Source organism: Pyrgilauda ruficollis, unplaced genomic scaffold (genome assembly GCF_017590135.1).
Source record: "Pyrgilauda ruficollis isolate IOZ18807 unplaced genomic scaffold, ASM1759013v1 scaffold9, whole genome shotgun sequence".
Taxonomy (NCBI): domain Eukaryota; kingdom Metazoa; phylum Chordata; class Aves; order Passeriformes; family Passeridae; genus Pyrgilauda; species Pyrgilauda ruficollis.
Genome location: NW_024531043.1, coordinates 8,010,655 through 8,035,222, shown reverse-complemented (window position 1 = coordinate 8,035,222; position 24,568 = coordinate 8,010,655). Strand labels below are relative to the sequence as shown.

The 24,568-nt window shown below is 41.1% G+C and overlaps 1 protein-coding gene across 1 annotated transcript in view; it reads right to left on the bottom strand.

Annotated features, from left to right (window-relative positions):
* GALNT9 (polypeptide N-acetylgalactosaminyltransferase 9) overlaps positions 1 to 24,568 on the bottom strand; it is a 126,099-nt gene that overhangs the window by 77,996 nt on the left and 23,535 nt on the right. The window contains exons 2-3 of the mRNA XM_041488777.1: positions 23,521 to 23,701; positions 1,456 to 1,622 (exon numbers count right to left, since the gene is read on the bottom strand). Of these exons, the coding sequence (XP_041344711.1) occupies positions 1,456 to 1,622; positions 23,521 to 23,701 (348 nt within the window). The remainder of the gene's footprint in view (positions 1 to 1,455; positions 1,623 to 23,520; positions 23,702 to 24,568) is intronic.

Here is a 24,568-nt window from a genome sequence, read left to right as displayed (position 1 = left end):
AATTACTATTCTGACTCTCTGATGATTTGTATTAGGTTACAACTGGGCTCTGGAAGAGCAATTCTACCATAAGCAAGTGTAACATGCCAGTCTGGTGATCTTTTTTTTTCTGATTTATGCTGTTCAGTAGGAGTTAGAAAAATAACCTCAATGGATTTTGGGTCAAGATGTAATTCAGATCACAATTAATTTCCCTTAATTTTCAGGGTTTTCCCTTAAATATAATTAAGATTTTTCAATACCAGGCTTCTTTCCTTTTTAACTAAATGGATATTGAAGATCTCAAATAGACTTCTCTTTTGTTCATTTTCAGGCATTCAATCACAGACGGAGCAGAACTCATTCACCCTTTTTCAGCTTTCATTTCAAGAGGCTTATAAACAGGCAAATTACCAAAATGGTCTCTCTCTATTTTTTTATTTTAAATCAATGTAGTTTGGTAATTCATTTACACTGCAACTCATTAATAAAGTGACTTTTGCCTGAATATCTTTATCAGAAAAACTAGTAGAAGCTTCCAGGACATTAGCAGCCTCATTTTTCTGATCTATATTAGACAGTAGAATCATTATCATTAGAATCAAAGACTTGATAAATCTCCAGTTATTTAGAAGAGTGGCAGAGAAAAGCCATATAAGAGTTCACTGAGAAATGATGAGTTCAATTCTCCTCAGGATTGCCTTGACTCAAACACTTTGCAGTCTCACATAATTACTCCACAGGTTACAGTGCCATAAATGAGATCTGAATTGCATAAACATTTTCTTAAACCTATAGGTTTTGGAACTTAATTTTGTTTGAGTTATCTCTTCTCTCAGCTCTTCCTTCTCTTCAGGGATCTTGAAGAGTAAGAGCAACTCAAAACTGAAAGAACTTAAAGCTGTTGATCTGAGGAGGAAATGCTAAATTTTAGGCTTATTGGAAATAAATATTATTTTAGAAGATGAATCAGTTCTAGAAGTGTAATGTACAAGTTTAAACATGACAACACCAGTCCCTTGTATCCTGAGAATCTTCTAACATGACTGTATTGTGAAATATGCTGATAATAGCACCCTACATGCTCACCAATATTTGGATTTTGGACTAAATAATGAAGAACCAATGTGCTGCCGTATAAAAGAGTAGCAATTATCTTTAAAGAGAATCTGTAGCCTTGCTTTTCCTTGGCAGCAGAATTTAAACTTTTATTCTAATAATGATGATATTCCTCTGGATTTGGAGAAAAGTGTCCTGTTAAGATTGCCTACATAAATGCCACTCATTCTGTTAGGATTTCAATGAAATCAACAGGCTTTATCCACATAATGTTTATTTGTTATACAAATAGTCAATATTTACTCACAGCTTTGTGCAAATGGCTCAATCAACCCTCTCATCAAGAAAGACATTTACATTTCACACCTAGAAATCACACGGGGCACAGTGCTCAGAGGCAGACTGACAGAAGCTCACCGTTGTCACTGTTGTCATCCACCAGGATGATCTCCTTGAGCAGGTGGGATGGGGTGTGGTTCACCACGCTGTGCACAGAGCGCAGGATGACAGAGAGAGCCTCGTTCACAAAGATAAACACCACCGAGATCTGGGGCAGGTCCTCTGGGTAGCTCATCTGCTTGCACCTGGAGAGAAAGACACAATTAAAACCCAAGCAGCCACTGGCAGGCAAAACAGACTGATGAGCATCCTTTCCTTGCTCTCCATCTGTGTAGGGAACTGCAGACTTTGTCCTTTTTTGATGCCTGAGGTTTTAGTTTTTATATTTTTCATATTCTGTGCTGCTTTAGTGTGTAATCCTGAGCTTCATAATAGGGGATGGTGAGCTGTCTTCACAGAGTAGGGAGACAAAACAATTCCTTCTCTACCTGGGGGCCAAGGACAAATGATCCAAATTTCAGGCCCAAGTACATAAACAATGTGGACTGAAGAGAGAAAAACAAGAAGGATGTGATTTCACAAGCTAAAGCTCTAATTGGACAATTAATTCCAATATGAAAATGGACCAGAACTTAAAGAAGTGTGAGACCTTGTGACCAGTCATCCATTTTGTGACCATTTTGGTTCATCTTGGGTGTGGCCCTGGCTGGGTTCTTGTGCTGCCCAAGGTGGATCCATGGAGGTCTTTTAATGAATCCCTGCTTTATTCTTTATTCTGTCTAGCCCCTGTTCTAGGTCAGCCTTCAGAAGGCAGCATTCTAACTCCAAGGAAAGATGTGGTAAAGGCTCAAAAGCATCAACCTGGTTAGGAGCAGGCCTCTCCATCAGCCCAGTGTAAAACACAGGGTGTGTGCATGCACACAGATTTGTAGCAGCTCTCGTTCCCTGTGAGGTTAAAAGCATCTCTTGAAAACCAAAGGACTTGCTGCTTTAGTGTGTAATCCTGAGCTTTACATTAGGGGATGATGAGCTCTCTTCACAGAGTAGAGAGACAAAACAATTTCTTCTCTAAGTGGAGACCAAGGACATTGAAAACCAAAGGACTTTCAATGACTCTGCTCAAAAACAACCTGGAGAAGGCCTAAAATGGCACACCCTGGCTGTGCTCCATGGGGAACCTCCAGCAGCTCTGCTGCTAACTCACAACTGCAGCAGAACTTTAAAACCAGCATTTTGTCAAGCAAATTTTGCATTTGCCCACAGAGAGAGCACCTGCCACCCTTTCTGACTGCCCAGTTTGTGCAGCAGTGACAGACACATGGTGGTTGTTGCACAGGCCTGCACTTGCTCAATTATCTGCAAACAGGTCTGCTCCCTCTCAGATGTTGCCTTGCTAGGCTGCTTCATCCTCATTCACAATTTGCTTTTGTGCTGCTCACTGATAGATATATTTTACGACAGACCATTTTGAGAAGAAAACTGAGGCCTGGAGAAGTTCCACAGCACAGAGCAGAGCTCCTGCTTCCCAAGTCCTCAGCCCATGCCCTTCTGTAACACCACATTGCCTTATTTCAGTGGGATCCTCTCCCATTAGCAAAGAGGCTAGCTTTAAAAACTACCTACCTGTTCTCACTGTCAAAAAGCCATTCAGAATTACCATAGCAATTGCTGAACTTGCTCTCTAAAATACTGCTAATGATATCACAGAAAATGACTTCTCATGCTCTTATCAAACTTTCTGACCTCTATGCTCATTACTTTGGCATAACAATCACTTTTTTCCTCACTATCAGCAGTCATGGGGATAGGGCAGGTGACAAATGCTTGACTACTGAGTAACCTCTGGAAGTCAGTTATGAATTCTAGTAAAGTGTAATTATTCATAATTCCTGATCCCAGCACTATTAACTGAGAGACCTGAGCACTCATCATTGATTCCAGTGCTACCATAGCTACTTACTGGCAGGGCAGCTTGCTGGTGGCCTGTGCCACACAGAGGACCACTGTGTAAAACTTCTGGCTAAGCAGCATTCTTACACAGCCTAAAAATAAGCCTGAACAAGGAGAGAGGTTTTCAGGAGGCATGAATGTTCTGACACAGCCCTCTCTTTTGAATTTCTTTTTTGAATGCAATTTTCCTCTTGAGCACACTGACTTATCAAAGAAGTGCATCAGGAATACTGCAGTAACAGGAAAGAGCCATCAGCTAAAAACATGGACCTTGCAAGATTTCCTGTGATGAGGGACATCTTTTACCTGGCAGCAATTTTCTCTAGAGTCCCACACATCCCAAACTGCATGTCAGGAAATCAGACCAGTCCCCAGGGAGGGGGGGCCCTGCTGGTGCAGGTGAGGCAGAGGAGGGAGCCCACCCCAGCCCATCCCTCCTCGTGGGGTCCTGCAGCAGCACTCAGAGCTGGCAGGGAAGGAGGGGGGGAAGGAAAGTGTGAAACCATCTGTGATGCCTCAGGTTTTAGCTTTTATATTTTTCATATTCTGTGCTGCTTTAGTGTGTAATCCTGAGCTTTACATTAGGGGATGATGAGCTCTCTTCACAGAGTAGAGAGACAAAACAATTTCTTCTCTAAGTGGAGACCAAGGACAAATGATCCAAATTTCAGGCCCAAGAGCATAAACAACTTGGGCTGAAGAGAGAAAAACAAGAAGGATGGGACTGCATAAAAAGCAATAACTGGACAATTAATTCCAATATGTAAATGGACCAGAGCTTATAAATGTGAGAGACCTTGTGACCAGTCATCCATTTTGTGACCATTTTGGTTCATCTTGGGTGTGGCCAAGGTGGGCTCTTGTGCTGCCCAAGGTGGATCCATGGAGGCCTTTTAATAAATCCCTGTTTTATTCTTTAGCTCTGTCTAGTCTCTGTTCTAGGTCAGCCTTCACAAGGCATCATCTGGAGACAAAACAAGAGGTTGTGGCACAGGAGGAGGAATTACAGCAAGAATGAGAGGCCACTCAAAGCAGCACTTACTACAGAAAGGACAAGCAATTAAAGGAAAGGTGGGACCACCACACATGTCCAAAATAGAGAGGCATGTGTGGAAGGACTGAAGTTTCCTGGGAACAGACAGGGAACCACTGAAATACTACAGCACCTCAGAGAATTAGGAATTTTGCTGAATATTTCTGAGTAAAAGGTATTTGTTTTATTGGCAAGTGAACTTAAACACCTGGGCACCCAGCCACGTGTTCCTGGTCAGACTGATAGGGTAACTACAAGTGGGACTAATTCCAGTGCTTTTCTGCCATCTTCCCACTTCCATTCTGAGAAAAAAAAAAAAAAAAAATCTAATTCTAGCTTTAAAACCAGTACACCTAAACCATAACCTCCTAATTTTTGATTTATTTATTCTTCATCACATTAAATCAATGCATTATGTCCCAAGTGTGGCTCCATGGCCTTGCTGGTTCACAAGACTTTTCATGCCTTAGTTCTCAGTGATTACTTACACTGTAGGGCATCAAGGACTGCTTTAGATAAAAAGCTGGTTTGAATTTCTTATTCCACCAGGATGAAGTAATGCCTATCACTTCTCACTGCAACCTTTGTCTGTCAGTTCTTCCCTTTTTTTTTTCTATTAGCAGGACATAGCTGAAAAACTGCATTTTGACAGCATTTGGAAAGAACACTCCAAACAAAATATATTGGAATATCTTTGGTAGTGCCTCTGCAACAGGAACACCTAGATGGGAAAAAGCAAACCTCAGAATTTAGCAGTAGTTTAAAACCTGTCATAAATTTATTTATTGCAGTGAGGATGAAGAACAGCAAAAGCAGCTGTCCAGCTGAGCACTTTCCAAAGCACAGCAGTGATTTAAGGGTTTATTTCCTGCAGACTTCAAGTCAACCTTGAACTCCCAACTCCTTAGGTCACTTCACAAAATGAGATTGATGTGCTGAGGTAGTCAGGAGAAATTACTGGTCCACTACCAAACACTTGAGATGATGTTTGAGAGCATGAGCAATCCCAGTTAAGGTGTCTTTCCTTAAAAATCAGTGGGTGCTTTAAGTGCTTTGCTGGATTGTCGCCCGAGCTCTTCCCAAAGTGTTCTCTAATTAGACACCAGCCACAGCAATTTACAGTTAACACTTCCTTCATTCCAAGAAACTCTAACCAGAGCTTGACTCTCCTAGCCAAACAGTGACATTAGCAAGCCTCACGCTGCCAGAGCACACCCATGGCTGTCACCTCAGCCACCTTTGCTCAGCCAGGGGCTCACAAGTGCACTGCAGTGGGTCAGCCAGTGCTGCCTGTAAGCAAGGGACACCAAGAGTGACAGAGTTCTCCTTGGAGCAGCCCTGGACTGGCCCTGGAGGAGGCAGCAAGGGACAGTTCATCATAGAGGGAAAGGGAAGGCTGTAACAAGCATGTTGACTTCCAACAAGTCAAAGGGCATCCTTGCAGAAAAGGGCTGGAACAGCAGCCTGGACACAGAGGAAATCATCAGGCAAGAAACCTATGAGCTAATGATGGGGCAGCTTAGCACAAGACTAGCCACTTGTATTATTTCTTTTCAGAAGAAAATGACCAGAATGAAAAGAAATCAAACTGTACAAAATGCACTAGCAAGGCACACTTGTATAATCCTTCAGCCTTACTGCCAACAGAACCATAGTAAGAAAATTGGAAATCATCCCTTTTTCAGCCCTGATGCTGTGCAGTGCCTGAATGTTTAAAGCTCCCAGTGCTCTGCCAGGGAAAGGAGCTGGATCCCACCCCAGTCTCCACTTCTCTGCACCAGGTCTGACCACACTGTGAACTGTGTGAAGAAGAACAATTTCAGCAACTGACAGCTGAAACCTGGCCTTGTTAACATCCAACACTCCTGAGTTTGGGAAGAATTGAGTGTACATTTGACCTCTGTGGTAGCTAAAGATGGTGAGAGCTGGGCAGGCATAGCTTACATTCAATATTCCTGTAATTTAAATCAGCATTCAGAACTGTCAGCAGGTCCCACAGAGTACAACCAGCAGAGGAGCCCAGGTCTCCAGGGCACACAGGTACCTGGGCAGGGACACAATGCTGATGCCTGCAGGACCAGGGATTCCAGCAAAGGCTGACAATGCCATGGCTAATCACTTCCATGGGCCAGCTGAGGATGGATTAGACCTGATATGTGAGGCAGCCCTGCAGGCTCTTTTCATACAGCATGCCAAGCATCAAACCTGGGGCATCCTGCTGTTGTCTTGGGAAAGGTCTTTGAGTGTGCTCATTCTGTATTTGCTACTGCAGAGCTTGGCTGGCAACCCAGAGGTATTTCCTTTCAGATAATTTTTTTCTATTCTAGAGATGATTTTTACTCATTCATTCCCTTACATTGAACTGGCTCCTTAAATGAATATTTCCCAGCCAGCCTCCTGAGCCCAACTGTGAGAACTGTCTTGCAGGCACAAGAAAACAGGAAAAGCTCTTTGGCTGGCAGATCAGAAACTTGGGGAAATAAAATCAAATCATGTACTAACATAAAAAGGTCATAGATCAGAAACTGGGACATGAGAAAACAAAAGGTTCTCAGCTGCACATGAACCTGCTCATGGCAACCTTGTAAGCTTGGAGGCATTAAAGGGAAGGAAATTTTCTTCTGTCTGAACCTCCATTCTCTGATAGATGTATTTACTCTATTTGTATTTGATCCAAGAGAAACATGTGAAGTTCTCTATTTATCAGGCTGCTCTTACAGTCCATTGGGTTGCACTATTTTTTGTGAAGGACTGTCACTGCAGCCATGCAGGTAGTTCAGTGCATTACCAAAATAAGATTAAAAAAAAAGAAACATCTTCCCTGCTCTATTTCCCCTGCCCTTTTTTCCTGTCTGCAAACTTGCTAAACTCCAAAAATGAGTTTTTTGCTCGCAGACCTTAATATACCAAGTTTGGAAATGGATTAAGCAATGCATTTAGAGATTTCTGACAGCTTTACCCTTCAGGAAGAAATGCAAACAAAATTAAAGCTGCTTCATGAATCTTTAAAGTGTTTAAAACAAGATATGTTTTTCCAATGAACTACTGGGATGGAGATGACTGAAGGTTTCTCTCCTTCACAAACTTGATGAAATTGCTGGGCTTGAAGAAACAACTGCAGTTCTGGCAAAAAAAAAAAAATCCCTACCTCTACATGATCTGTACCTTGAAAGCTTCAGAATGATCTATGTTCATGTTTTATAGCCACAGCAGGAGAACAAGTTGGAACAACTCCTTATTCGGTACATGATCAATGAAAGGACAAAGATAAATACTTTTAAAGATTATTGAGCTCTTTCTCTTTAATGCTAACAAATACTACTTTTAATCACTAGGTCAATATGTATTCTCAGCCCTGTTAAACCAAAGGCTCAGACTAATCTTACCTACATGGTTACCTTTTAGCACCTAAATGCTGCTGTGACTCCTATAGGCACAGACGATTTACCACAGCTAAATCACTAAATTTACTGTCTAGCTCAGTGCCTGATTTCCTTCTCCAGAAACCCACTGAGGCTTTACAGCTAGTGCTGGATGCAATAGTAACTTTTGAGCTGCAGAAATAAACTAACATTACCTTCCTCTTCCACACTGGCACGACAGAGGAGACGTGACAAGCTGCAAATGTCTCGTTCCCCAGCATGGGATCCAGCTGCTGACCAGTCTGCAGCAGAAGCAGTGACAGGCCACAAAACTGATTAGCTTCATGGATCATGAATCTGTCAGCCAGAGGCTCCAACTCCTTCCTAATTAATTCTCCTTCTCAGCAGAGGATGTTAACTGTATTATGGCACAACATTCTCTTTCTGTTGAGGGTGGGTTTTCCTGCCCTATCCAAAAACCCAAATGGAAAATTTTTGAGTTCAAGGCTTGCTCTTACTTTCTCCCCCTGTTTTGCAGCTCAGAGACATTTCTTAAAAACACATAATATAAATTCATTTCCTATACACTCGTTATATACTCAAATATATATTCATTTCCTAAGAACACATAATATAAATACAACTATGAAAAAGAGAGTGTGGTACAGAACACTGATGCTCTATGCACCTTAAGAAAATCAGCACATTGTGTTTACAAGTAAGGTAAAAAATGAGCCATTTTCAGAAAAAGCCTTGAAATTCTGGTGATACTAGAAGATACCTTCTTCCCAGTCTGTGGTCCTTATGGAACAGCCTCCGTTTTGAACTATCCTACAGCAGAAAAATCAACACCTTCTTCCTGAATTTCTTTGGAGAATAGCAGGTACAAGATACAGTGCAATTCTTGTTGGTGCTGCAAGTCTGAGGAAATCCACTAAAATAACCTTTTCTCCATCTTTTCTCATATACAGTTGATGATCATTTTCTCATAAAGTGAGATCTTAAATCTACTCCACACTGTGGGAATTCCCACCAGATTTTTCACATATTTTTCTTATTTTGCATCCAAAAGTCTAGGAAAGAAATCCCTACACTCATCAGAAAGAAAGCAGGCCAAGTCCTTGCACCTGAGCTAACCTCAAACATTTCCTGTATCAAGGAAAAATGTCCTTTCATGTCAACCACAAACAAATGACTGCAATGTGCAATGAGTTTTCCAGAACACATCTGGCCATGGGAATTTCCCACATTCCCAGGCTGGACAACTGGATTTGATGTCTGTAGGATTTGCAGACTGAAGAACAGCAGCAGCCTTCCTAAAATAATTATCTTTTGTACCTTAGGACTCTTCACTTTCCTATTTTCTACAGGAAAGACCAAATTTACAGGAATTTCTGTCCTTTTATGAAGGAGAGAGCCCTTTCAAGCTGGACACAGGTAGGTTAAAGCTCCCCATGAATTTTCAATAACACACATTGGACAAGGTTTTCCTGAGAATGACAGATTTGGTTTTTGTTCTTTTTCCTTTCTTTTAAATTCCAGGCCAGTACAACTGTGACTAATTGCTCTGCTCATAAAAACCCAACACATGTTTGTGCCTTTTGTTTTATAACACGTTTGCTCTATTTGGTTTAATTCCTCCTTTCTCTAAGCAAATTATTTTTATATTTATAGTAGAAAGCCCTGAGAACTGTCAATCAGTGACTGATAGCACACCATATATGCATGGTTAACATATGCAGCAAGATGAGTCTACTTGCAGAGAATATTAACCCTTATATTTAAGACTATTAGACTCTTCAAAAGTAGCTGCTGCACACATAAAATAAGAGGCTTTCTATTTCACTGAGCTATTTCTGGTTTTCCTCAGGCAAACAATACCAGAAACATGCCATTATGTCTAATACCCATATTGATTTATACATATAAAAATGCTAAAACTAGTTTCAATCACTTTTAAAACAAGCCTCTTTATTAACATGAAAAATGGCTCAAAGCTCGTGCTCACATCCTTCTGTAGTAAAAAGTCTTTGCCTTTTTTTTTTTTTTTTTTTTGGTAACTTAACTTGAGTCACTAATATGTTTTGAAATACCATCTGTAAAAAATTTCCACTCTATCCCCCAGTGTGCCTGTCCGGATCTGCCTCTGGCTGTATGCATGCTGCATCACAAAGCATTAGGCTCATTGGAAATTAATGGTGAGGCTGAAATCTGCTTTCAAATGCTTTCCAAAAATCCCCAAAGAAAACAGATCCCCTGTGCAACTTTATTTTTAATGGTGCTGCACTTAAATTTAAGGAGGAGCTCAGCTAAATTCCAAGTGACATGTATTCTGCCTCATTTTAGGTGATTAAAACAAATGGCTTGTTTAGTGATTCTCAAGGTTTTGCAAAAATCTTTGCCTCTGTTCCAACTGGATTCTTATCTTGCATCCTTTTAAAGTAAAAACTAGAAAAGAATTGTCTTTTAAAAAAAGCCATAAAGGCAGTTTTAGAAAATTCTGCTTTGAGATTGGAGAGCTCTTTGAAGTGAAATATAAAAATTGGTGAAACTGATGAAACTATATTAAATAAAGGCCAAACTAAAGGCATTGTGTCATTTTGATTTGAAGATCTTATCAGCAAAATACATTCAGGAAAATAGCACCTTTTGTGCAACTTTTAAAAAACTTAATTTTGGGAACCACGCTGTCCGTGGGGAAGAGAGAATACACACTCTCATTTCAGCTTTACCAAAACTAAGATTCGTATTTCAAACAGGGGAGGTTCACAAAGAGAACATCTTTCCTTCATCCAGAAAGCCAGAAGATGTTTCCCAGGGTGCATTCACAAAATTTTCTGCTGCCCAGTGTCCCCACTCTTGTTGCTGCCATTGCTCTCCAGCAAGCCATGTGAAGCCATTTAGCTGCACTTCCAGCAGTGGCTGTTAGCACTTTTCCCATCAAGGAAGTGCTTTTCCACTCAAGGTGATGCATCAAGATCCCAAAAAGGTTCTTTGTGGCAAAGGGATAATTAATCCCAGCATGTGTGCAGGGGGAGAGAAGGTAAGAGCCCAGATACCCAGCAGCAGGTTACCCACCTGAAGGTGCCACCTCCTCTGAAGCTCCTCTCCTATTGCCTACTGAGCCCGTGCCAGACATCATGGAAAAACAGTGGAATTGATGAAAACAAAGGAATTATTATCAACAAATAATGCATAAGAGTAAACTCACCCTTTTCCATTTGCACAGAAGAGTTTGCTGTACCTTTGAAGCTATTTTTTATTCAGATAATAATATGTAAATACAGGAAGTAATCCTTGACTATTAAAAATGTACTGCAAGTATTTAACATTAAAAATTCCAGGTACTTTTGTTTAATTTTGACTATCTCTCTGCCTCAGCTGGTGTTGCTGGTGCTGGACAGAGGCTGAGTATCAGAGTGTTACCTGGAAATGTAAGGCAATAAAAAAGTTTTCAAGGTAACTGCTGCAAAGCTCTTCATGAATTTCATTAAGGGTTTGCTGTCACATTGCAGAGTAGTGGTAAGGAGGAGAATAGAGGAATGCAATATTTTTCCACTATCACTTCAGCTAACAATGTTTTTTATGGTCTTGGGAGGATATACAACAACGTTTGGCAAACAATCCCTTCTTTAACAGGCTCCAGTGTATTTCACAGGAGACCAGCTTTAATCTTTGGTCAAATTCAGTTATGCAGCAGAATGTTTCTTTCTACCTATGTACAAATATAGGATAGTTGGAGGAGTGAACCACCAAATGGGAGGTCAGCCATAAACTGGATAAACTCCACCACTGCCTGCCAAAATTGTAGTGAGAAGCTCTCTAATCTTGGCTTGTCCCAACTGCTGCAAGGCTGGTTGTAGCCCAGAAAGGTAATGCTCCCCTGGTAATCACAGCACTTTTCTGAGGTGGTGCACAAGCTCATTTGACTAACCAGCAATAGCCTTGAAATGTTTGAACAGTAGTCACGGGCTTCCTCCTACTTTAAATGATCAATTCCTATCAGAGTAAAAACAGAAGCAAGTTTATGGTATGTGGGAGGAATTATGGTTCAAATAGAGCAGTGTTCCAAGAACAAATGCATAAAGAACATTGATTTAGCACTGAAAATGGGAGTATTAAATCCACGATGTTTAGATGCTTTATATGGGATTGAGGAGAGAGCCTGGTGGCAGCAGCAGAGTGTTCATAAAAAGTCTGAGTCAGGCAGAGAGGACAAAGGAAGGTGCATGTGCTGTGTGTGGGTAGGAAGCTGCCTGACAATCAGATGATGGAGCACATCCAAAGCTCTCCATGAGCTATAGGTCAGGATCCCATAGGATAAATCATTAGGCAAGAGCAGCCAAATCCTGAAGTGCAGATGGGACTTCACTTTCCCTACGTCTTCCCCAGTGATACTTGCAGGGTGGTTCTCTATGCATTACAACTACTCTGTGAAATGTCCTATTCAAGGAAGGCACCTAAGCTTGTCTTAACTTCACTGAGGTTATTCACACACTTAAAACTAGGACCATATTTAAATGCTTCGTTGGACTGGAGCCTAATTGCACTTTTATAGGTTTTGTTTAAATTAAAGGCTAGTTAGAAGTGAACAGCACAGTATTCCACAATTTCGTGCACTCAGAAGTTAAATGTTAACAACAGCTCCCTTCTAACTATTTATATTGCTTCAGTTTGTATAACTTGAGAAAACTCTTGTGTTTTTATTTAGCTTTGGTTACACTTAAAAATGAAAAGAGTTTTTAAAAACCCAGCCACATTTACTGTCTAGCACACAGCTAATACCTAGAGCACACACTTTATAGCAGCAAAACAGTGCAACGCATGGGGATTTTTTATATTTATGAGCTCTTATCCTAATTTAAAGAAAAAAAACAGGTCAACATGTGCTGGCTTTTCACTCAGGTTGACAGAAATTAGGCACACGTCCTAGACCAGGCAACAAACTTAAAGTTGTGAATTTGAGCAGGCCAAGGACACTGAGAGCCTTTTCCTGGCTCTGAGATTTGGCCATTGCAGCACTTCACTGCTCCTGCACTGTTCCTGCCCAAACCAGTCTGCTGAGAAACTACTTCCCTCTTCACTTCATGTTGTCTGGTATCTTTTCTATCTTGTCCACAGACCACAAGCATTTTAAATTCACATCCTCAGTGTTTGCAGAGTTAAATTAATTTGCCACCACAGAGAAAGGCAGGAGTGAGTACCATTACCTGCGTGCCCAGCAATCCTGCCCTTCCTCATCCCCCATCTGCAGACACACACCTTCAACCAGATCCTTCCAGGCTGTTTGCTCAGCCCTGCACTTAGAGAAACTTTCCCCCCAGTGCTTCCACAGATTCCCAGCTCTGTCAGGCAAAGGAGGGGAATGCTCCTCCCTGAGCAAACAGAACACAAATTCCCCGTCTCTTGGTACACGGGTTAATAACTCCAAGGCAATAAGCCAATGGAGTAGCTAGAGGTCAAGCATTTGTTTTCAGGCAGTGTAGAAAATACAGGAGCAAAGCTTCAATGTCATTTTTATCTTGGGTTTAATGTAAACTTCACCATGACCCTCTGGGAGAGCTGTGTCCTAATGAAACATCCATGGCGGGGATGAAAGCTTTCTCCAGTCACTGAATGAGACAACTGCTCACTTTGTGGATGGAAATAACTAAAATTTATGCCTTTCCTCTGAAATTTTAGGGGTACAGACTAACTTAGCAACAAGACCCCAGGGTATTTTAGTGCACTGTTTTAATTATTATTGCTGCTATTAATAGTCCACCATTATTCAAGTCTGAAGGACTGTGTCTGCCTGAGAAGTGTTTTTCACACCACCCCAGAGGCCAGTCCTCTGCTGGGGCCTTCAGAAGACAAAATGCATAAATGCAGCCTAACAGAAGTCTGGTAGCATAGAATAAATAATATACTCACCCCCTGGAGCAAAAAAGAAAATAAACTAATTAAGGAACTATTTGACAACCTGAAGGCATCTCACACAGGTAAAATGCAATAGTAAAAGGCAAAAATGCAAAAGAAACCAAAGGGTTTCTTTTCTAGAAGCTGAGAAACAGGGAGCTTGTGCAGAAGTAATACACAAAGATTATATCTCCAGTAATTTAAAGCTGCCTAGAGCCTCGCTGATAAAACCTGACACACCAACACCACCTGAAACTGTGGGTGCACTGAGACCAAGCTCCTTTGGTGCTGCATTCAGCAAGGTGGCCTGGGCTGACTGTGGTTTGGTTTTGAGACCACAGCAGAAGGTCTAGAAGCAATGTAACAGAAGACAAGAACATTTCAGAAAGCAGCAGGAACAGAAAATAGAGTCCTCACACTTCAATATCATAAAACTTTCAAACAGCTTAACTGGCAGGTGCTGTTTCAGAGAAACCAAACCTTGGAAAGCATCTAGATCAAGCTAACCAAGACAGGCAGCTAACATTTGCCAGCCTGTATCTGTCAGGTACTTCTGGCTCTGGCTACTTTTAAGAGTCTCTCACTTTTATTAGCACTAAATTCACTCAAAACAGGAGACACAGGCAAAACAAGCACAAACTGACACTATTAAAATGAAACACTGCATCAACCTGGAGTTCACAATTCAGTTTTATTTCAGACAGAAGAGTAAATTGTCTGACATTTTGGCCTGTTCATGTTTTTACCACAAAGACACAAACAACAACAACAACTAAAAAACCTTGAGGTTATGTGACCTGAAACCTTGACTTTCCTATACTGTGAAACATATCCAAGTAAAATAAGAACTCACTAATTTTTAAAGCTACATCATGAAGACATCTGGAGATAATACATATCTCACACTGTCAGCAGAACTAAATTTGCATACATCTTTTAAGAAAGAAATTGGAAATATTATTTCAAACGGTTAGAACTCCTTCAAAGCCCTACAAAGGATCTCAGGTATAGTGTAACAGAGGTACATGCAAGGAAACATAAAAGGAAAAGAAATACCACCCTGAATTCATTGCCTGTCTTGTTCTGTTACTTCTTTTTATCCTGTAATGTGATATCATGGAGTGTAACATAACATGACAGCTCAGAAATTTACAGGAATACCCTTTTCTCCCTGGAAGTGATAGCAGGCAACAACCAGCCATGGGCTCAGGGGAGGGAAATGAAAGAAATTCTGAAATGCCAGTGCACAGCTGCAAGTCCTGGCTGGATCTCAGCAATGCTTCTGCACTACAGATCTGCATTTACCTATGAAAGAACAGCTCACAGAATTTGTAGACAGCACCCCACCATTGCTCTTCTTTAGGAGGAAATACTCTTTCTGCCATGGAAATACTGTGGCTTTCTGGTTTCAAGTTCAAAAAATTACCACAGTCTCTAAAGCATACTTTAAAAGGAAAAAAAAAAACCAACAGTGGTGCTTAAGGTAAATGTGCAGGTCACATGAGACACATTCAGTCTGAAGATTGATGAGAAAAATTGAGGGATGCAAAGCAGCTTTTTGATCACTGTTTCTTTTCCTCCCAGCTGACCAGGCTGCCCATGCTGACAGGTCATTCTTCAGTGAGTGTTGCTAGAACAGAAATCTGGTCTTGTTTCTGCCTGCCTCAGAGCATGCAAAACTTTGGGATTCACCTGCAATCCTATTTAATCTGGCTGCCCATGGTTCCTGAGGGAGGGACTTGCAGAGGACATTGCACCCTGCACATGAAAAGCAATGCTGCCATGGCATCTCCATCCTCTACACAGGCAGCCAAGCCCATCACCCCAAATTAGATGTCTAATTTCTAGTCACTGTTATGCAACCCACCTTAGGTAAACTATTCATGTATTCAAGAGTACATTCTGGTGCAGACAAATTGCAGGGAATGGCTTCCAGCCTCGCTGCATTTAAACACAACATTGCAATCAGTTATTTTTCATACTCCCTAGTTAATCAAATTCAGCCTTCACTAAATCTACATTTATTAGTGCTGACAGTCATGCAGAACTTGTCTTCAACAATTAGTATACACAAAGGCACTGCAAAAATGTAGAACAGGAAAATTACTGCATTTGAACATAAGGTGGCTTTTTGGAAAAGGTTGTTCATTTTTATGGTTCTTTTTAATTTAGCTTTTCTGGTGCTCCTTTCATCCCACGGGTCAGTGTTAATAATCAAGACCTATGTTATACACTTTGCAGTATAATTAAAGTCACTACTTAATTGGAAAGCCTAGCACTAAACAAAAGGGAATCAATAATGAATCTAATGGGAAAAGCCAGAGAAAACATCTATTGAATATCAGAAATAACTGAGACACTGCCATGTGTCCAGCACTGCTGCTATGGAGACAGCATGGAGCCTGGTGATGGGGAGGCTCTGCTCATGAGCCATGTCCTGCAAAAAACTCTGCTACTGGCCTCAAAAAGGGAATAGAAGATTTCTCAGTTTTACTATTATTATTATTATTATTATTATTATTATTATTATTATTATTGGGAAACACAGTCACTGTTTTAACCTGTTCCTCAGTCTTCTCACTGGAGTAATTTAACGTTACACAACTAACTACATATACAAAGACCTAAAGGTGGGCTGGGATTTGGGAGACCAATGTTTGAACCCACATTCCACCTAATCAATCATTATTTGTGCAAGGTGAGCAAAGCTCCAGCAGAGGTTGGGAGAAGACCTGAAATACCTTCATAAACAGGGTCAGGTCATGACTCCGGGACTCAGCAACAGCTACAGAGGGACTGTGTTGATACAGAGCAGTACCTATTATTTCCTCAGAGTTTTCTTGCCCAGCCAAAAAATAGGTGATTTTTTTCCCTCCTCTTTGAGGGCTTTGCACAGTTCCAGTCTGAGCCCCTTACAGCCAAACAAGAAACATTTCCCAAAAGGCAGTGACAAGCCTGTGGCGTACACAGGGATGCACAAATAAGCACAGCTGGCCCAGGGGCAGCAGTGTGAGTGAATTTAGGTTGTCAGCTGATATCCCAAATGATCTGAGTCAGAACTACAACACCAAATGCTGAGGAGGAGCTGGTCAGAGCCCAGCTCACTGCAGAGGAGACAGCACAGGGATTTACTCAGCCCACACCAGTTTCTCCTGCTCTTGGGCAAGGCAAAAGTCAGCTGAAATTGGCTTCATCTCTCTGGGGCTGCATCTCCAGTTGTTCACACAGATAATGTGCAGGCAAAGGTGGTGTTTGTAGGGGATTCATAGCCCAAGGAAAATGCCCAGCCCATGTAACTTGACAAAGCTTCATAAACTCCCATTGCATGTGTCTGCACTCCTCTCCTTCGCCCTGCTCAAAATCATCATCTGGAGATTGATTTGGGATCTAATTAAAACATTTCAGTTAGTTTCATCTCTTACTGAATTGCCCTCCAATAAACAATCTCAATCTGTTGCCCAGAGGTAATTCTATCTGCTCCATTTTCTCTCTCTGTTTTTCCTTCTCTCTGCTTCAATTTACGTCATATGTTCAGAATGGCCCAAAAAAAGGATTTTTCAGAATTTTAGCATGGTTTTTTAGATTGATTGAGAGTGGGTGCAAAAAAAAAGTCAAATGCTTTCCTATAAAAAAATAAGCCTAATTGAAATCAAAATATCATGCCTATGCTTTGATTGTGAAACACTGTTCTGCTTAAAAAAACTGAAATGCTTAATTTCAATTAATGTTTCATTTTACTCTGATCTGATATTTAAACTGAAAGTATTGGTAGAAGCTAGTAATGGAAAATTCATCATTCCAAGAGTGATTTTTTAAATGGGAAACTAAAGGTTTCATTGGTCTAAACACTTTGTTTAAACAGACATTTCACAGAAGATGTTCAGCCTAACACAAAATATTTTTAGGCGATTTTTTTTTCACTTGTCATTTTCTGCTCATCAGAAATTCTGATTCCTGGAAAGCTCTGGACTTCAAATATTCTTTGTGAAAAGGCCCATTATATTGCACTCTGGTTAACCTGGAAAGAATCCTAAGGGTGTGTTTTAATTTGGAGTTTCTTGTGTCATTTCTCTAAGTGGCTCAAAGAACACCCAGCATCCCCAGAGGATCTGAAAAACGGGTCACGAGGCAGAGCAAGCAGCTGTGGTGGGGAAAACCAAATAACCCCAGACTCAGCCTTCTCCAATGCACAATCCAAAAGCTGATGCTCTGTGAAAACCCTCTGCCTTTGTGCCCTGCTCCTGCAGCCATGTCCAGCAGAGATGTGGTGTCATTGTGTTCACAGGTCCCAGGACAAGGAAAGAGATGAATCTGACTCCATATATCTTAGAAGGCTGAGATATGATATGATATGATATGATATGATACTGTATTATAAAGTGCTAAACTAAAGCTGTACTAAAAACAATAGAGAAAGGAATACATCAGAAGGCTAGGAAAGGAATGAATAATAAAAACTCAGGTTAGAGACTCTGACACAATTGGCTGCATTTGGCCATTAAGTAAAAACAACTCACATGAGACCAATCAAAGATGTACCTGTTGGTAAACCTTCTCCAGACCACATTCCACACCCATCAGATAGTTGTTATTTACATTTCTTTTCTGAAGCTTCTCAGCTTCTCAGGAGAAAATCCTAATGAAAGGATTTTTCAAAAAATATGACGGTGACAGATGTGGGTCATCCAAGCACAGCACTGATGCCCAGTGCCATCCAAGCCCAGCATTGAGCCTCCTCCCAGCAGAGACAAACTGCAAACACACCCATGATGGGGCTCCAGAGAGCTGCTGACTGATGGCTGAAATAGCACAGGGACTCCACAGAGATCTGCTGCCAAAAGAAAGGGTCAGAGCTGAAGGTGGAGGTTGTGCCTTCGCAGACAGCTGGAGCTCACTGGCCACTGAGGACCCTCTGACAGCAGGATGCTCCCCAGCTGCTGGCCTCACTGGAGCTGCTGTTATTAAACCTTTGAATGAACAAATCAGAGGTCTGTTTACCAAGCTTGCCCCCTTGGTAACACAATTTGATCAATTCCGGAATTCTTTTTGATAGGTAATTAAAAAAGCTTTTCCTTAGGTATGGAGTGGATTGAACCATTAATTACACTTCACAGCCCTAGAGATGCAATTCTTTTGCTATTGTGAAATGTCTATGGCAAACCACAAAAATGCTTGCCTCCATAAAAGAGCTGAATAAATGAAAGCAATTTCCTCAAGACCCAGATTTCCCTGCATTTTATGGCTAAAGACTTGAGTTGCCACGGCATTAATAAGTTTGTTCTTTAGGGCTGAATTTTCTCAATACAAATGTCCATGACTGTAACACAAAGAAATATCTTCTTTGGCTGATAGAGCCAGCAGACTGAATCCATATATTAATATTATTGTTATCACTGAACTGCCACAATGCACTCAGCATCCAGTTGCTCAAAAAAAGATCAGTTAAATTAAAGATCCTCACCAAGCAGCGACAATTTTGTGTAAAAGCCAATTTAGCCATTATGGAAGCTGCAGGATCATATTAACTTTTCTCAAAAGTATGCATAATGCATGACAGCAAGTGGTTTTGACAAGTGCCTGAGTGTGTGTGTCTGCGTGTGTGGATGTGTCCTGCATGTAAAGAAAGCCCTGAAGTTATTTAAGTTGCAAAGTCAAGTGATAGAAAGATAGAAAATGCTGGATTTACAGGTGTTGCACCTGTTCAATTCAACCCCTTGCAATCCAGCCTGTGCATCAAAAAGAACAGGGGAATTGATGTTATCCTGAGAGACAATGCTTATGTCTGAAAGCATCTGGCTAGCTGACACTTCCCAATTTTCCAGCATTTTACACTGTAAAACAAACAGCTTTTGTAAGTTTGGGGGCCTTTACCCCTGTCTTTGAATGACATTCCCTACGGTTTTGGACTTTTTCTACTTTCTTTAACTTTGACAAAGTCAAAATCTACTGTCACATGGGGCTTCAGCACCTCTGCCTTCATGCATGACTGGGAAGGGCTGAGTCTGATCCTTTGTTACTGGAGCAGGGGCTGATATTTTGGCTAGAGCTGGCAGCAGTGGAGGCTGTTATTCCCCAAAAAGGGCAGGAGGAGGAATTCTGCCAGCCTGTTGTAGCCACACATGGAAACCTGCTCTCCTCTGCCCAGTGCCTGCAGGGGTTTTGGTGGCTGAGCCTGGGAAGTTCAAAATCTCCACCAAAATCTCTGCTCTGTTGCTTCAGGTCTTGTTTTAACTATTCAGTCAAACATTTTTCCTTTGGCATTATGGTTAAAGAGTCATGGACAGAGCCCAGCAGATTTTACAGCATTCCCAAGGGCAGGATTCAGGACAATTCTACACCTACACATATTGGGAGGGATAGCTGCCAGGAATACAAGTTCTTAGGCTTTCCTACACACAAGGTTCATTGGCATCAGGAGATTATTTTCACTTAGTGCTCAGGTTTTTTCAATTATGACATTCATTTTATATATGGAAGAACATATATGGAAATTACTCCAATAACACTTCACCATCAAATAACGCTTCTCCCAGAGAACCACAGAACAAGCTCTTGCTTAGCTGTGTGCTTGCAAAACAAAAATAACCTGTTCTTTACAAGAAAAGCTTCTCTTTCTTCCATTTCATAGAGGAAATAAGATGTCTTAGTGAGGGCTAGAAGTCCTGCTAATACTTTACTGCTGTGAAGAAAAATCAGGACATTAAACATTCTGAGCTCCCTGCAACATATTTTCTACAGTGGTATAGCCCTTGAAAAACTTCAAATATTATATAATTTATACATCTCTGATAGATATTTTAAAATCTCTGATATTGAGAAGAAAAAGCTGGGATATATTTGTCATACCATGCTAGAATCAAACTGTTATTTTGTAATTATTTTGTGACTTGTAATCACAAGCAAGAAGTTTACTGCCATTGCCTCTATTTGGCACACAAACACAACATGCACAAAATTTGCTCTTGTCTCCTGTACCAACAGAAATTTGTATCCTAAAGAAAAGGTTTCTGAGCTAAAAGGAATAAAAGCAGTGGCAGCAGCAGGTAGGAAAGCAGAACAAAATGTGAGAAAAGCATCTCGAGGGCAGGAGTAGCCACCCAGGCTTGGGACTTTGCTGCAGTGGAAGGACAGGGGGAGGTGACTCCAATTTAGGAGCCTTCTTGGTCACGCTGGCTGACTCTGCACCTCTGTAGTGCAACATCTTTTTTAATTTGCTGCATGGGGATGAAAATACCTCCTGAAAAACAATTATACTGCCAAATGTTTATGAACCTATGCTTGTAGATGGAGTAGAAGGCTTATTCTATCAGAATAAGAGAGTGGACAATGGTAAGAGGGGAGTTCAAATGAAGTAAAATACAATATTTCTCATTAAGCTTGGAATATTACAAGTCCTGAGTTTGCATACTGAAATCATGTTTACTTTCATAAATTGTGACTGTGCAATGTAGACTTGAGTATAAATTCTCCCAGTTCATATGTTTAATACTGGTTTGTGAAAATACATAGATTGAATATTTCAAATGGAAGCCAGAATGGGGAGAAAGCAGAGTTTCATACTTTGGGAATGCAAATTCAAATGTCTTTATTCACAGGCTGGCCATGGACTTTGTACATGGCCTTGGACATTGATTCTACCTTGCTCCTCAATTTAAAAATGAAAAGACCTCTCCTTTAAAAAATGAACAGTTCTGGGAATGACATGAATATAAATCACAAGCAAACTGACAAGATCAGCAATGGAGAGGGGAGACCACTGGGCAAGTCTGCAGACAGAAATTGGACAAGAGTGGTAGTTCAAAGTCAGTCTCAAGCTCATGGAGGTTCAGTTCTCTCCAAAACATAATTAGAGCAGAGTGTCCAAGCCAAAGAGTCAGGCTCAGCTTTGGTACATGTCCTTCTTGTGCTGGGGCCACAGAGCTGGGTGCAGCTCCAGGTGGGTGCAGTACAGAGTGGAGCAGAGGGGCAGGATCCCCTCCCTTCCCTGTGCCCATGGGGAGGGATGGGCCCAGGACAGGTTTGGCTCTGAGTGCACTGGGCCATGCTGAGTACATGTCAGCCAGCACCACCACGTCCTCCTCAGGGCTGCTCGCAAACCTTAAAGTGGGCAAAAGTCTCCTTATACAAAGACCTTCTGCCTTCTCCACACTCTCACTCATTTTCCATACAAATTCAGTCTGAAGGGTTTTCCTGTGACTCATCTAGAGGCAAGTGCATCAATTGCAGCTTCTAGATCTAACTAGAACCACCTCAGGAGTGTCCAAACATGACAAGGGAGGCAGTTCTCCCAGTAACACAGATATTTAATCATGTGGCATGGCCTGATGAGATATCCACAATGAGAACGTCAAAAAGCTCCTCTGAGTGACTCATCAAAGCTTCTAAGCAAAACTGTGGGAGAGCATAATCTGAAGTGAAACATCCCTGCACTGCAAACGGTCTCATGCCTCTGACAGCTGCTGAGCTGGATCTGAGCTCTGCAGCCTTTGCTTTTGCATTTCCTAGGAGAACACATCTCATTTATCCTCATCCCCCTGCCCACAGCAGCAAATAACAGCCAGGTCAAACCTCACCAACCTTCATCTGGGAAACTTCACTTTGACTTTAGGATCTCTGGGCCAGATCACAGCTCCAATATTTGCATAACTACAGACTCGTCTTTCCCCAGCATAATTCCATGATGGATTTTTATGATACATCAAGAGAGGAGAGATGAGACCATTGAACAAATGTGTACCTGCACCAAACGTGGTATCAAGGCAGCACATTGTTTTCTCTTTGCCTCTTCTGATACCTGAGTTTTCTTTTCTGTAGCAAGGGTTTGAGAAAACAAACGCTGAGTCAATACTTCTGAGATCAGTTTAATATGTAACACAGCTAAAGAAATTTGTAGTTAGGCTGAAATTTTGGTTTTGGCAGCTTGAACTGCCTAAAACCCTAATTCAATTGTAATCTACTCACAGACCACAGCTGTTTAGCTTGGCTAAACTTTTCTCACCATTTAATAAGATACTTTTTTATTTAACTTTCAGTTCTGCCTAGGAGCCCCAGTGGGTCTTTTAAAACAGAAGATTATTATTAGAAATTAATTAAGTATTCTTTTCAATTCTGTCTCCTGAGAGCAACTAGGCATTGTTGCTGATCTCCTCTGCATTAAGACATTACTGATTGTCATTCATGGGATGATAGTGTGGATGTCTCATCTGGAAAATATATAACTCCATAAATATGAAAGATTTGAAAGTTATTTAATACAAAATATAATAAATCAGTGCAAATAATAAACATGTAATTGCAATGTCAAGCATAGCACAGGCGTGTGAAGACTATAAACAGTGGAATAAAAATAGACACACATTCCAGAGACAAAAAAAACCTTACTGCAATTACAGGGCCCCGATGGATTGCACTTAGTCCATGTTTCAGCACACTGCAAACCCTGACTAAACAATTCTAAGAATATCAAATGCAATTAAAGACAATTGATTTGATAAGCTGTGGTTATTTTTAAGGGACCAGTGACTATAAAGTGTTTGTTGCACTGCCCCCCTCCCACTGCACGTGACTACAAGAGGCACAGACTAAATCTGCCACCTCTGAAGGCTTTTTCTAAATGAACCAAACCCAAAAAGCACTAATATCCTGATTTAATTTTTGATCTGAGGCATTGAACATGCATATTAATGTACTACTGAGAGAATTAGCTATGCATTTAATTTGGCACTTCATGCTTGAGATGGCAGTTGGTCTATTTCATTTTCACTCAGCTCAGGGGTATCTGTACAAGTAACTGCTGTCATATTCCAGCCAGGAAGGGATGTGAAGAGAAGAATGGCACCATGGGTCAGCAGAACAACAATCAATCCCTTACTCCAAATAATAATGCAGAATTCAACTTACTTTTTAGGTCTGTAGTCAGGGATGGACCTGTCCAGTGATATCCTGTCACTGAGTTGGGCATTGTAACCATACTCTTCATACTTAGTCTCTGATTCATGGCTATCATCTCTCAGGGTAGCAGCCATTCCCCCCTGGCCCAAGCCTCCTGGACCTTCAACTAATCCCATGGGCTTTGCCAGACCTAAATGAAACAGACACAAAAATCAAATTATTAATATAAAGGGTATAGACAGAACCTCTTCTGTGACACAGAGTGTTTTCAGATAAATGAGATCTGAACTCCCAGCTCTTAAGCCCTCATGGCTCTGTGGAAATTATCCTCAGCTTCTCAAACCAAAGTCCAAATCAACACATCTTGTAGTATCTGTGCATAATGAACAAACTATAAAGAATCAATTAGCAGCTTTCACGATTCCTTCTTTTTTCCAAAATGGCTAATTATTGTTACGATAATTACGAAAAAATTTCCCCCACTAGAACAGAAGGGTTTCCTCGTGTAGCCCATTAAAGCTTCACTCATTTTAAGGGAGAGATGTTGGATTTCTACCACATGTGGGTGTGCCAGTTTAACTCCACATTAGTGTCAGTTCTGGTACCTGCTCTGTGACTCCAGGACCTCTGCAGCCCTGGTCCAGGTTTGGTTCCTGTGTTGGGGACACAGCTATGGACTGGCCACCAGCTTCTGCTGGGTAGGAAATACAGGATAAATCTGATATTCACTGCCTGAGTCAACAGATGGATCCTTTGGACTCAAATACACACCCTGCCCAGCCTGTTGCCACAAAGATGTGCTAAAACTGTTTTAATAGAGCTGACACTCCACCTGGGAATCGCTCCAGTTTTCCTCTGCACTTCACATCTGACAAATGAAATATGTAAGGTACTCAGCTCTGTAGAGCTCACAGCAGCAGAAAGTTTGGGCACTCAGTAAGTGCTGAGAAATCAGCCAATTAACAATGCATTTACAGGTTTCATTCACTGGTCAGCTCAAAAATAAAAATAAAACAAAACTAAACCAACATAAAAATGCTTGTATGATCACATCACC